General features: G+C 39.9%; 1 protein-coding gene across 1 annotated transcript in view; it reads right to left on the bottom strand.

Moving 5' to 3' along the window:
* Neil3 (nei like DNA glycosylase 3) overlaps nt 1–15,920 on the bottom strand; it is a 51,798-nt gene that overhangs the window by 25,824 nt on the left and 10,054 nt on the right. Inside the window, exon 2 of the mRNA XM_028757708.1 lies at nt 12,054–12,178. Within this exon, the coding sequence (XP_028613541.1) occupies nt 12,054–12,178 (125 nt within the window). The remainder of the gene's footprint in view (nt 1–12,053; nt 12,179–15,920) is intronic.

The following is a 15,920-nucleotide window of genomic DNA, read 5'->3' as shown; positions in this document are numbered from 1 at the left end:
CAGCAAATGTTCCTGCTGTGTGCTCCTACTTGCCAAGCACTGTGTCACAGCGCTACAGAAGGTTAAGAAGTCTAACTTAAGTGCGGGTTTTAAACTCTGTGAGCCCCACTATCAATCAGAAACGAATTTTACATGCCCTATAGTTCTTGACAGGAAAAATGTGTGCCTGTAAGTACTTCATAATTTAGCTCATGGAGGTTCAGCCCCAGTGAAAGGTGTACAACTGTCATGCCCAGAAGTCATCATATTGAAAATCTCTGCAGTTGCATGGCTCATAAAGTGGATTCTAAATCACTTTCTGTAATGAAACCATATCCACGTCAAAAACCGCAAAGGTCATGACCCAAGTGAACCGCAGGAATAGCCCCAATAAGAACTACAAACAAAGCAAGTGCACCTTTGTCTTGGAAATGCATTCAATTTAGGGGCAGCATGTATATAAAACAACTACTTTATCTCGTATTGATTTGGATTTATAATATTGAATAGCTAATTGTGACTGGGCTTCAGTTAACAAACAAAGGTATTGTTACTTACCTTTTAGAGTAAGAATATATCTATCAGCCTCTTGAAACTCTTTGAGGCACAGTGGAATCCAAGCCATTCTAACAATTGACCCTGATGCTTTACACTCTATATATTAGCTTGTGAGCCCATATTACCTCCGGGAAACAGATTTGAAGAGAAAGCCACCAAAAAAAATAATTAATTAATAATTAATTAATCAGTGAAAAAGTGGGTAAGGAGAAAAGAGCTAATTTTTTTTAAGGACAGTTTTAAATGCCAAGTGTGGGGTAGTGCAACGGTTTGTAATCCCTACAGTCCTTAGAATGTGATTAGGTACGCATGGAGGAATCGAGTATGAAAAGGGATGCTTGGGCCAAGAGACTGAAAAGTGCTGCCTTATCAATCACAGCAGAAAGGTTATCTGCTTCGGAAGCCTCTCTAACAAGAAGCAGAAGTATTGATGGGTGTGGCTGAAGGGAAGGGGGATCAGGAGACCTCTGACCAAGCGGTGCGTTTAGCTCTGACTTACAAAGTGTAAAAGCCTAAGACAGGCTAGGAAAGCCTCCTCTTTGCCATCAGGTGCTGACTAAACCGCACCTGCTGTTTCGAGTGAGGCAAAACCAAAGTTATCTGCCCGGAGATGAACCAGGGAGGCAAGACTGGCACAGAATCCTGTAGTGATTCAAAGAGAACCTGTTACTTCAGGAAAAGAGGAACATCTGGAACACGAAAACATCTATTGAAGCCATGGCGAGAGACTGTGATGCTGAAACACTGCAACCCTATGGTCCACACAAAGACCTGTTCGGAAGAAATTCGGTCCTTGACACATTGTTCTATCAGAAGTCGTGGGTAACAAGCAACACTAGTCTCCTTCGAGAGGAGGGATCGTGAAGATCCCCTCAGTGATCTGGATTTCCAAAGTCCGTGGAAACAGAACAACGGAGTAGAAAAAGGAGAAACGACCCACCATCATCCATGCAGCGGCAATAAGAGATAGAGTTCTCCTTTTTTAATGTTCTAAATTAATATTAATGTTTAAAATGTTTGCAGAATGGTAGACAAGTTTGCGAGACATTTTAAAACCCAGACTACAAAACTAGAATAAAGAATGATAGGGCCAGGTGTGGTAGCGCATGCTTTTAATGCTAGTACTCCAGAGGCAGAGACCTCTGTGAGTTCGAAGCCAACTCCGTCTACCCAGTGAATTCTAGACCAGCCAGGCCTAAGCTGTGAGACTGGTGGCAACAAAACAAAACAAAACACAAAACCCAGCAACAGCTAAACCAAAGAATAAACTCACCTACCTTCAAAAGAACAGAAAGAACGGTGCACAAAAGTCACCCCACAGCCAGGGAGCATGTCTTACAAAGGAAGGAAGCTCAGTGATGTTTGCAAGCCCACTGCCCCCTCCTCCAACCTCAGCACTGCTGCCAGAGGGGGCGCTGTGATGGGTCATGGGGAAACAGACCATCCCTGGAAGTGACCTGAATCTGAATGTTCCCTGATCCTGCTGGCGTGTGTGGATGTGCTGGAATGCACGAAATAAGCCAATCGCTTTGTGTAGTGCAGGCCATGGTAATGTTATATTTAGTTATGGAGTTGAACCCCAAAGCCTGGGGCTTTTGATTCCCCCTAAATTCATGTATAATAAACCAGTCCAGGAGGTGTAATCAAAGCACAGTGAGTAGGGTATGGAGGCAGGAAGGTCAGACATTCAAGGCCATAAAGCAAGCTTAAAGCCAGACTGTGACTTTGATACCCTATCTCAAAGAACCAACAAACCATCACAGATACACTGTTGATTAAATGTGCATTTTTATGTATTTATAAATGATCCAAAATATAACTTAGATTTGAAAAAAAGGTAAAATTGTATGTGTTGGCTTGGGATGTAAAAGTCGGAGTACTTGCTTATGATGTGGGAAGCCCCCAGTCCAACTCTTCTGTATAGGTCCCTCTCCTCTGAGATTGAAATACTGCATCCTGCAGGGAAGCTCCTTAAGGTAAACAACTCAAAACATATTCAGGAAGTCCCTGAAACTGACCAGATTCACTAGGCTCCTCCCTGCCAGGTAAACAATAAAAGCTGAGAGTCTCCCTTAGAGAGACAAAGCCAGGCTGCATAGAACACTCAGACCAGACCAATGGAGGTGTCTGGAAGAGGTTTAGACCAACTGAGGTACTTGTAAAGGACACTCTGCAACCCGCTCTGCTGTCTGCAGGCTGTGCAGTATGCTCCAGGTTCCCAGCTTTTGTGAGCTGTCAATTCTGCTGGGGTGGAATGCTTTGGTAATACAGTTGTCTTTGAGACAGTTCTGTTCCTATAATCAAACCTCACCATACTCCATGAATAACCCTAATATAACTCAATGCAATGGTTCACCAAGTTGGACTTTGGTGGAATCCATACTTAGCTCTGGCCTGAACTCCCTGTGGTGAATAGTCATGTGTGTTATGTCTCCCCAGGAAAGTTTTGTCATATCATAGCCTCAGCATCACACATACACACAAATATAAAAGTAGAATGTTGTCCAGGAAGATACACAGGCAAGCAGAACAGTGGTCCACTGGGAAATGGAACATCTGTCTGGAAAGGGTCCTTTTACCTTATAAACATCCTAATTCTTTGATGTGTCCAGGACATTTGCCATTTTATGTCATTTAAATAACACAGAATTGTGAGCAAAAATCCTGAGTCCCTAGCTGGCCTCTCTTTCAGCTCTACCAGAAAAACTTCCCTTTAGTCCTTAAAATCCTCTATATCGAAATAAGAGTTGCAGTATTTCTTCCTTAGAGGCTCTCAGGACCTCCCTGGAACTCTACAGCATTATACAGAGTTGCAACTTGCTTGTGAAACAGATTCCCCACTTCCTTGCTCTGCAGCCTTGAACAAGTAGCTCAGCCTCTCTGAATCCACATCAGTAAAACTAGATAATTCTGTGTTTCCCAGTCCAAGAGGTGTACCTCAAACTGAGGGACCAGATGACAACTAAAACATCTAGTTTGAAGGAAGACTGGTCCAACACACAAGAGAACGTGAAAAAGAAGGCAGTGAGGCTTACCCCTGACACACCCAGATTATTGGAGGACAAGAAGGCCTTCATGAATGTCTGGAACTTATCAAAGACCAAAAAGGCCCCATGTACACCTGGGGACAAGCCATGGTTACTTCTAGCCCTCTCATAGACCTCGCAATAATACATTGATCACTTTTTAGCATCCACCACTGAAACCTGCCTGAACTTATCAGCCTCCTTGGTTTTGGGGAGGTTCTTGTTATGGTACCAGCGCAATGCCAACTTGCAATTGACTTCACAGATACCAATTGGTAGTAGTTGGCCACTGTGCTGGAGGGTATTGGGTGAACTGAGTTGTGGCAGTCACGCAGTGGGCCTGCAGTAACACACCTCACCCCTAAGGATGGGAGAATTGTCTACATGCCACATGTATTACCTTTAATTATTAACTGTGGCCCCTCATGGCTGCCCAGGCCAGGCTGGGTGGCTCTTATCTGTTTACTTCAATTCAGAAGCTCATCTTCATTTACCATTGGCCCATGGTCTGCGCTTTCTGCACCCTTCTTCCATACCTCTCCTGGCTACTTTCTAAAAAGCGTTTTTTTGTTTTTTTGTTTGTTTTGTTTTTTGTTTCTGTTTTCCTTTTTTCTTTGTTTTTGTTTTGTTTTGTTCCTGTAATCTTGCGACCATCTACTCTTTTTGTTGTTTACAGATCAAACGTGAAAGACTGACATAGACCTCAGGGTCATACAGAGAGCTCTTTTTAGCGAACGACAAGGGCTTGTAGACCTCAGAGAGCAGCTGGAATTTTCCAGTGTCCTCTCTGTTTGGCAGGTTCTTGTTGGGGTGCGAGTGAAAAATCAGTCTGTGATACACTTCATTAATTTCTTTGAAAGAAGCATTTGATCTCACAATGGTAATACTTGGCCATCGTGGCATAGAAGACTCATGGACTGAGGCAGCAATCTGGAGCTCTGTGTTACTGAGCCTGGCAGACCCTGGCAGTCTCCAGGGACAGAGCCTACACTGACATCACAAAGGACTCTTTCATAAATAAGGCCTATTTCACGGCCTGCAACAACTGTTCAGCCCAGGGTAGCACCCCAATACTGATAAGAAGTAGAGAGAGGGTGAGCAGCATTTTCCCCCAGGGTCCCCTAGGGAGTCCCAGTGTGAGCTGGAGGTGAAAGGACAGATGTTCTGGGTCAGCAGCTGGCAGTGGCTCTCACTCTTCCCACCAAGCAACCCCACCTCAGCCATTCTCATTCTACCAATAATTGAGCTACCTACTCCTTTTTTAGCAGTGGCCTCAGTTTCCCCAGCTTTTTTAGCACAATATGAGAAGGAGCACAGGGGATGCAGTGGGAGGTTGCAGACATCTTACTGACTGCTGAGGACCAACCATCCCACTGCATCTCAAGGCTGCCTTCAGTCCTGTAGGAAAAGGACCGAGAAGGGAGGTGCTTGCTCAGCCATAAGCACCAGAAGGACGGCTCCTTGATGGATGGCCTCTCAGGGGGACCCTGTACCTGCCTCATGCTATCCTTACAGCAGATCTTCAAGGAGCTGGGGTTCTAAAGTCACTAAAACAAGGAAAAGCAACCACAGCCACCAAACCCAACAAACGACTACTTATAGATTCACTTAGTTCCACACTCTACAGACTCAACAGAAAAGCTGTTACCATGGCTAAGTTTAAGTCTTTATGTAAGGCTATTCCAGAAAGGATATGTAAGATTACACAAATAAGAAAATTTCAACTGAAACAGACAAGGGAAAATTAATTTTAATTAAAATATGATACTTAAAATGCTGATCATAGTAATTTCACATTATATAATCACTCATTGATAGTAATGATTGATATATTAAGAGACCTGGGGCTAAGACTCATGAACAGGTGGAATTTTTTTTAACAGATTTAACTTAAAACTATGATAGATAAGTTCTTCAAGGAACAGATTAACAAATGCACTGGTAATTGAACTTAAACATAGGATGACAGAAATAAAACAAAGTGAGAGGTATTGATTTAGACACCTTTTAAAGGAAAAAATCTATTTGCTGTTATTTACCATGTCTACTGTTCTTTCTTCCTGCAGAGTCAAATATTACTGGCTATTTATTCCATATGCAAGACAGACAGACTTCTCTCTACACTGTGAGTCTGCTGGGTTGGATTCTCATTCTTTGTTTCTTTTATTGTCCTCTTCACTCTCAATACATACTTTTGGGGAGTTTAGAATTCTCAGTTGAGAGGTTTATTGTTCTGGCAATTTGGAGGCCTCCCTGCTGACTTCTGTCTTGCAGAGTTTCTGATGAAAAGCCCAACGTACTTTTCAACTTTGTTTCTACATATGTCTCTTTCAATCTAGTTGTTTCCAGGATTTGTCTTTATCTATGCTTCTTAGCACAATGACTAGGTATGTGTCAGGGATATTTGTTTTTATTTGAGGTTCTTTGAACTTCTACCATATCGGGTTTGCTGAGGAAAATTCTCAGCCATTTAACTCTATAAAAGAGACTGTTCTTTCTTTGTGTTAGAGGTAAAAGTATTTGCTTTAGATCATCTGACTTATCTCAAATCTTGATTCAATCTGTATAACTCTTCTCTGACTTTCCTAATTTTTGTGTTGTTGTGATTAGAAACCCTGACAAAACAATCTAAGAAAGAAGAGTATGCTTTAAATCAAACCTCAAGGGAGTATACATATATATTCCTATCATGGCAATACACACACATAAACACATACACACACACACACGTATATATATCAATACACACACATATATCAATACACACACACACATGTACACACACACATATATATATTGAGGTAGTATATATCCCTATTGGGGTAGTATATATCCTTTTCAAGGCAGTATATATCCCTACCAAGACATTATATATTCATAAGTATATACCTTTATAGAGGAAAAATATATATATATATATCTCCATCCCTATGGAGGCAGTCGGGGCTTGAAAAATCTGTCCATATTGCCTCTGCTATAAGAAAGAAGAAAGCCACTTGTATTCTGTTCAACTACATTAATCCTTTTATGCAGGCAAGAATACAAGTTGCTCTTCTTTGGGCTAAGTTTTCATACTTCAATTAACTTCATCAAGAAAATCCTTTACAGGCACACCTAGAGGCTAATCTAATCTAGATAACTTTCCCAGGTATGCCCAGAGGCTGATCTTCTAGGTGATTCCAGATCCTGTAAGTTGATAGTCTATATTAATCATCCTATTGATTGTTACAATTTTTTTATGCAATCTGTTTTGCCTTGTCTTTGCTTCCAAGGCCTCCAAACACAATGAGCAAGTTAATAGTATATCGATACAAATCTACATAAAGGTCAGGACAGAAAAGTTAACAATTCACTGATAGACAGTATTATCTTAATACCAGAATTAAACAGAAGCATATATGAATATAAAACTTTAGGCTAACATCTCTCATGAAAACAAATGCAGAAAGGATAAATTATCACTATGAAGTAGAGGGTTTGATAAGATTATGTTAAGAATCAGTCCGAATAATTCACCATGTATGTGAAGTGCAGAAAGAAAGAGCATCAGCCCTAAGTGTGCCCTAAAACACTCTTTTCTATTCCCACCTCGAGGGGGCAATGAAAGAGCTGAACGTACAGATAAGGGCTCTCCGGAGGGCCACAGACAAAACAAGGCAAAGTAGCATCATCTAGAGCAAATTCTGTTACTTAGGACAGACTGGTTTCTGCATTTATACTGAGTCAGCTACTCTTTGGGATGCTGGGTATACTAGGGCAAAGGAAGTTGAGCTCAAGTCCCTCTTCTCCTGGCATCAACTGAGGAAAGTAAGGGAGCATTTTGGAAAGAGCAAGTACTTTTGGTCCAGCCATCAGACTACGAGTGTTGCAGCAGCAGGACTACACAAGGGACACTGAACAAAGTACTAGGGATTCTGGGGAAGCCCCGTGAGGGACAAAAGTGCTTCTTGTCCATCAGGTCAACAATGGACCTGCACAGTGCTGTAGAGTAGCCATGTTCATCTCTTGACCTGTTAGCTTCCTTGACAGTAGCTTTCAATAAACTTTTTTTTTTAGCTCCCAAGCCACGCTGCTTTGTTTGATCCTGTCTGTCAGCAGCCTATCCCCACTGCACTAGTGCAGCTATGTGTCCATGTTTTATACCATACAAACAAGAAAGGTAGTACTTGATGCAGGAAACAAAATAATAAAGGAAACAGCAAAGAGAGTAAGGCTGTTTTATCTCACAATCTACTCAGTATCACAGTTAGATTCCTCGGTAGTGCGCTCTAGAAAAAGAAAATATGTTTGGGGAGGAACAACTGGAAATGCCGCAGTTCACAGATGCTCTAACTGTTTACATAGACTGCCTATCTCAAAACAAAATACTCGATAAATACCAAAATATGCAAATAGAAAAGCTCGAATAATTGAGGTCAGCAAATGTGCAGGATACAAGGCCAAGGCACAGTCAAACATTTTCCTAGAGATGAACTGAAAACTCAAATTTAAAAAACAACCCTTTATAATCATACAAACCACTAACCACTGTACTGGACAACCTTCACTGACAACCTGACACAGCCTAGAGTCACCTATGAGGAAGAGCCCAGGTGAAGACTTGGCTGGGTTAGGTTGGTTTGTGAGCATGTCTCTGGAGCGTGGTCTTGATGATAGCCCTCTTAGGCTATATAAGAAAGCTGGCTAAGTATGAGCCTGTGAGCAGTGTTTGTTCGTGGCTTGTTTTTTTTCAGTTCCTGATAGAATTGCTGCCCAACTTCCCTCAATAATAAACCATGGCCTGGAAATGCAAACTAAAACAAACCTTTTCTTACCTAAGGTGCTTTGGTCATAGTGTTTGTTAGAGCAACAAATCGCAACTAAAGCCTCAACTTACCTTGAAATATACAATATGACTGAAACTGGGAACTAAGAACACAGATAAAAGAAATTTAAAAAAATGTTCTGTGTTAATAGGGCAGGCACAACACTGTTACCCTAACAACAATCACCTAATGATATACACATTCAGTATTAAGCTCTAGCAAACCCTCAAGTATTCTTAATCAGAATTTTGTAGCAGCCAAAAAGCTGAGCCTAAGATTTGGAAAACCATAAGAAATAAAACAACAAAAATAATCTTCAAACTTCCCAAAACATACATATAGAAGCTTTCTAAAATATACATGTGTAAATTTAATACAGGGCTACCATATTATGGAGGCGACCATACCCAAACTATACATCATAGGCTACCAAATAACCTCCCCAGTACCAGGAACAGACTACATCTTTTGAGTCGTTGGGAATATCCCTCCCCCAGACGTTACAGGCTATCACCAAACTTGACAGTAAGACCCTGTTACTGAAGATATCGCATACTGAGGGCACAGAATATGAAATCCAGCTAGTATTCAATTGGAAGCTTCATCCTTACTAGCTAGAGTTCATAGTTCTGGAATCTGTTATTCATATAACTGGAGGAGAAAGGTAACTGTGAATCTCAGCCAGCTATGACCCTTGTGAACTACAAACATGATCAGCCTATAAGATATGCCTACTAGAGCAAGAGTGGCAGGAATGTTATGGGAGCAACCAAACACTTTTTTTTCTTTTATTTAAGACCTATTCTATGAGTCAGAACCCATCCCTGACATTGCTAATGAAGCCAAAAACCTGAGACTGAATAGGTAATGGACCCTAGAGGAAACTTACTACTACTGTTTTGTTCAATGAACATAATAATAAAATGCCTTAAGATGACATGCTGCTGTACCTATAGATGAATCTGTCACTCAACCCTAATCAGAGGTTCCTTCTTGTAGATGGTAACTAACACGGAGACCCACCACAAGACACAAACAGAGAGTAAGAGACATTAAAATGGTGAGCCCTGTAAGGGATGTCTTCATTACATCCTTCACATCAAGGCCCAGAGGTCTATGTGGAGGTGGAGGACAGAAAAATTGTAAGAATCAGAGGTGGTAAATGACATCTAGGATGCAGTGTGTCCACACACTACACGACAGATCCACATATGAATTTACAGAGACTGTGATAGGATGCAGAGGAGAAAGTCCTACCCTTAGCCAAGAAGCTGTTCACAATTGATGGCTTCTGGGGAAGATCTTCAATGAAATATGACTGGACATATCAACCAGATTTCAGGGTAGGCCCCATGCTTAGGAGTAGTTGGGTAATACAAATTGAACTCCATTTTTGGTTTGTTTGTTTGCATGTTTGTTTAAAGAGAAAGAACATGAAACTTGCTAGGTAGAGAGTGTAGTAGGGTCTAGAGTCAGTTGGAGGAAGGGAAGGAATGATATTGTAAGAAATTCTCAAAGAATAAATAAAATAGATAAAATGAATAAAGCAGGATGACTTATCTACCATATTTGACCTTACTTTAAAACTACTTTAAGATACTATATTATTGATGAAAATGAATACCTGGATCCATTAAAAAATATGGTGAGATCAGAAATACAAATATAAGGGCAACTTTTCTCAATAATGTTGCAATGAACTGTACTAGAGAAAAGGTAACCACCATAACAGGTGTCAGGACAATTGGAATATAAACAGGCAGGAAATAGCATACAAACAAAAAGCACTACTAAAACTCTTGTCTTGCACTCTACTCAGACTTAACTCAGAGTGGATCAGTACCCTAAACATACTAAGATAGTAAGTGTACTCAAATAAAATGTGACAAGTGACTTTGTAGTAGGGAACGTTTTAAAATTTCTATAAAACTTTGATCCAAAGAAGAAAACAAAATAATTTAGAAGTCGTTAATTCTGTCTTTTGAAGATCAACTATTTTTTACTATTAAACAAAATGAAGAGACAAGAGACAGAAATAGGTTAGAAGTGTACTTTTTAAATTTAAAGTCATATTGTAATATGGGATTTGGCTGAGTTTGTATTACTAAATTCAGAGTCCAACAGCTGTCTACCAGTGACCTTGAATTGTTACACAGAAGAGTCATTAGGGTTGCAGGAAATTCAAAGTAAGCAAGCCAGTGAATTTTTTTTCCCTACCCATATATTGAGATAGGTACTCTCAAGGGATGCCACTAGTTCACGTAGCTTGAAGATGTGATTGCCCTTGTTTAGAACTTCATGGAACACTTACTGACAGCCCTTCACTGAGAAATGATTCCCTCTTTATCAGCGTGGTAGGGGAACATTTGATAAAGAGCCGTCCTCTCATCCTACCAAAATAAATCTACACTGAACACCAAGAATCAATAACATATCAATGTTTTCAACTATCATCCATGGATTCCACTGTGTATGAGTTTCTCCAGTGCTAAATGTTTTCAACCACATCAATCTACCGAGGTAATAATGTACCCGGCAATACATCATTACTGCATGAACCAGCAGACATATGCTGATGTTATCAATTCCAGACTAAGGAAAACCATGAAGTGACAATGTGGCCCAAGGACAGAAGCTGCTGACAAGTAAAAGAGCACCTCAAAGGAGAAGCAATTACAGAAACTTGAAGTATTCCAAACATGCAGGCCATGAGATGCAATAAATAACAACCAGAGAGCCATGTCTCCTCTGTGAGTGTTTCTCACCTTCCCTAGGTTAGAAGTGCAGGGTCCAGGAACAGCTCTTTCCGTTTCAGGTGATAACTGGTCAATATCATAAAGAAACACCAAACAAGATTCCAGGAAGCAAGCTCCTATTCACTGTTTGCAAAATCTGGTGCAAACTCTAAAACCACACAGTGATTTGACAGACATAGGAAAGCACAGACCTATTCTATTTACCTGAAAAAGTTAAATAGGTAGTCATATATGTCTAATGTTATCAAGGCAATAAAGGTCATATATATATATATATACATATATGTATATATATATATATCATATAGTATAGATACACACACACAAACACACACACACAAAGAGACACACATGCACCGAGAGAGAGAGAGAGAGAGAGAGAGAGAGAGAGAGAGAGAGAGAGAGCTTGTCCTTTGGCAATATATTGCCTACATATTCCCATAAAAACCCTGAGACAAAGGATGATTTAGTGTGTCTGTTGGAAGTTTGTGAATTCTTCAAATTCCCAAATTCCATGCAGAGCTTCAGATAAAGAGAAAAGACAGAAAATTACAAAAATCCAGTGATGCACCAAAACCAAACTAGAGTCTGTCACAAATGCAAAATAATCTATGTTACTGAAAGTAATTAACATTTGTTGAAAATCAAAACAGAGACATGGCTCTGGTGGACTGGAGAAGCCCTGATGGCCTACTGATAGTGACTTTTAAGAGAAATAAATGGACAGGCCTACAAGTAATGAGTACACAATGCATTCTTCTGGTGCTTATTTCTTTCTATTGTAGAATCCCAGTCGTTCATCTTGGAGTACCCTTAAATCTGGAACACTTTCTAGATGATTAGATGTGAAACCTGGGAAACTGCTAGCAAAGCCTTCCACCCACCTTAACACATGGAACAGCATGGTGCATTGCACAGGTTTATCTTACCGTAAAGCTCTGGGGCCAAAGTACATAAACAGCTCCTTCCCTAAGGTTTCCACGCCACTGTAAACATATCCATTAAACAGTCTCAAGAATTTCCAGCCAGAATCCTTAGCATTCACTGGAGCAGCCTAGTAGAAAACAGATTCATATTTAACACATACACATGCAAACTCTAAACACAATTACAATGCAATTCTTAAATCCAGTTCATTACTCCATGACCAGGTTCATTCCTAAAAGAAAAATGACCTCTATCAAGTCAAATAATGCGATCATCTATTTACATATATTTTGTCCAACTGCTATGCAGTCACTGAAAAGGGGAATAGCCACTTTTTAATTAAAAAATAAAAGTCACTATAAATAATTGAAATGACCTTTTCCAAGACCATATTATGCATGTGTACATGCATGGAACTACAGAAAAGTCATAAGAATTTTTGTAAAACTAACAGCCAGACTATAAATTCTTCTACCTCTGAAACTATATAAAATTAAATTTATGCTCATAGCACTCTTATTTATAATAGCCAGAAGCTCAAAAAAAACCACAGATGTCCTTCAACAGAGGAATGGATACAGAAAATATGGTATATTTACACAATGGAGTACTACTGACCAGCTATAAAAAACAATGACTTCATGAAATTCTTAGGCAAATGAGGGAACTTGAAAATATCATCCTGAGTGAGGTAACCCAATCACAAAAGAACACACATGGTATGCACTCACTGATAAGTGGATATTAACCCAAAAGCTCAGAATACTCCAGATGCAATTGACAGACCACATGAAGATCAAGAAGAAGGAAGACCAAAGTGTGGATGCTTCCAGTCCTTCTTAGAAGGGGGAACAAAATACTCGTGGGAGCAAATATGGAGACAAAGTGTGGATCAGAGACTGAAGGAAAGGCCATCCAGAGACTGCCACCTGGGGATCCATCCCATATACAGTCACTAAACTGAGACTTCTGGATGCCAAGAAGTGCTTGCTGACAGTAGCCTGATATAGCTGTTTTCTGAGAGGCTCTGCCAAGACCTGACAAATTCAGAGGCAGATGCTTGTATGGACTGGACTGAGCACCAGGTCCTGAATGGAGGAGTAGAGAAAGGAAGTGAAGGGGTTTTCAACCCACAGGAAGAACAACAATATCAACCAACCAGACCCCCCAGAGCTCCCATGGACTAAAGGAACAACCAAAGAGTACACATGGATGGACCCATGGCTCCAGCCACATATGTAACAGAAGAGGGCCTTGTCAGACATCAATGGAAAGCGGTGTTCTGCTCTGCCCTAGACAGCTTTTTTCTTGCTATTCTAAAAAACTCTTTGGTTGAGACAACTAGCGTTCTGCTCAAGATAGCTCTCCCTGGTTGAGACAGCTTTCTCTGTTAGTAAAAATTCTAAAAGCTCTCTGCATAGCTCATGGGTTTTCTGACCAAGTCAGAAATCATTTTAGAACGATTATAAAAGTAACTCTTGGGTCTTCTGATCAAAATCAGCATGCCAGGAAAATTCTAAAAGAGCTGTATTCATTCTGGAGAGGTGCTAGAAAACATTCTCAAAGACCTGTTTCAGCTCTCTAAGTAATTCTTGGCATTTCTGACCTCAGAAATCTGACCTCAGGAAAAAAAAATACTTGAAGAACTGTGTTCACTCTCCAGAGATCTCCAGACAGCTCAGTTCCTACTAGAGAAAAATTCTTAAAAAGAACTGCTACCATTTTCTGCTAGGTCATCTCATGCAGACCAAAAGTCCAGTCTTTTATTTAGATATCAATTCAGTTATTCATTCCAGGTTCCTTTTTCATTACCCAATGAATCAACATCCTGTGACCTCAGCCTTTGATTCTTAGGAGACAGCAAGCACATTTTGGTTTTAAACATTGCAAAAGAATTTGGAGATCGGACTGCCTCTGTTAAGCACAGACAATAAGCTAGCTGGGTGGGACCCCACCCTGGAATTAGCATTCGGACCAGGACCATGTCTGGACCTAAATTTGCTCTATCCCAGGCTGACCTGGAACTCAAGAAACTGCCCGCATTTATATCTGCCTGTTTTTGTGTCTTTCTGACATGCTGGCTCATAGTGTGGCTGCCTCTGTTCTTTTAGGTCTGTGAATTTTCTTATAACAATTCACATTGCATCCTTATATTTTTGGATAATTGAGAAATTACATATTTTTGAACTCATGTTTTTAGAGTTCTTTTCTACAGCTTTAAGGGCTGTACTGACCATCCCAGTGTTTACCATTTTGCTGAAACATAGACACATCCAAGACTCCTAGACAGAGCTATCTCTATTTTTATGGAGTCATTAACATTAACAGAGAGAACACTCCTCAGAGGAAAGTGAAATATATATATATATATAATTGTACAAACAAGCCTTACACCCATAGCAGCTATCAATATTCGTGGATGCCTATGCCCTGCTGCCCCTGTCCCAGGGACAGGAGCCATGTCATTCCACCCCACTAAGGCCATGCCAGACTCTGCACAGAAATGAACTCAAGGACTTATGAATGATTGATTATCAAGTATTTGCAAGGTAGTACTCAGTGAAGGGAAAATATTCATTTCCATCAGCTTTGTTTTTATAAATGTCCTAAATTGATAAACAAGAAGAGTCTTGTTTTTCTGTCCTGGAGTCTTTAAGCCACTTACATACACTTCAAGCCAAGTACAGACTACAGTAGCAGATTTCAAGGTAGGTTCCTGTAGCAAGCAATTAGTATGTGCAAAGTTTTTTTAAGCTAGCCAGGACACTTTTAAGATGATGAAATAAAGAGCAGACATAAATCTATTATAAGTAACTTTTATATAAGTAAACACTAGGCCATATTTTCAGGATCGCAGATTAAAGGTCTTACCTTCATTTTAATTTTTGTATTTATAAATTAATGGCTCAAAACTTTGTTTTACCACCATTCCAATGTCAACTACCTCTCATCCAGTCTCATAAATTCTTTATTAGTATTTCTTTTTTAATTCTTTATCTGGTTTTAACCATACATACCCTCTGAAATATTCTATTAGACCTTCCAGCAATGTCAGTGGTGAATCATACCCCATTTAATACACACACACACACACACACACATATATGTATATATATATATGTATATATGTACATATATATACACATATATATACATATATATGTATATATATATACATACATACACACATGAATGCACATATACACCCACACTCATGTCTGGCAGGTTCCCCCTATACTTGATTCAAAGAAAAGTAGCTATTTGTGCTTTGAGCTCATCTGACCTAATGTTTTCACAATTTAAATATCAAACTTACCATCTACCCACTATCTGACCAATTACAAATCCTTTTATAAGCTACCCCATTGCTGTTTTTCACCTTAGGGTCCTACACCACTTGGTCTGACTTCCCTTCCCTACATGGGAACTCACATAATTGGATGCTTCCCACTATCCATCTACTCTCTGCCCAGACTTTTTCCCTTCTTTCCTTCACCCAGTTCTGACTTCACCAAGGTTTATAATGGCTCTTGGCAAAGGCTCAGATGCTGTCACAATACCAAATAAAATAGTCAATGAGTCCTAATTGTCTTGTGTGAAGTCTCCTCAAATTGCTAAATTAACAGCTTTGACAAGAACTTACATCATTTACATAAAAACTGTAGAAGCCAACAGCTATGACAGTTTACGTTATTCTCTTTGCTCTGTCTACAACTGACATCCTCTGACAACCAAAGTGGTACATGACATCTAGAAAGACAGCTCTTTCTACTAAAAATGGCCAATTCATGGCTGTTTAATTGATTTAGTTCATTTCAGAAAAGTTTATTGACTTCCTTGTATATTTCAGTCTATGTTCTAGAAGCTGG

This window comes from Grammomys surdaster, unplaced genomic scaffold (assembly GCF_004785775.1).
Source record: "Grammomys surdaster isolate TR1022 unplaced genomic scaffold, NIH_TR_1.0 126178, whole genome shotgun sequence".
Taxonomy (NCBI): Eukaryota; Metazoa; Chordata; class Mammalia; order Rodentia; family Muridae; genus Grammomys; species Grammomys surdaster.
Note: the sequence above shows the minus strand (reverse complement) of the source record. Positions and strands in the feature narration are given on the sequence as shown.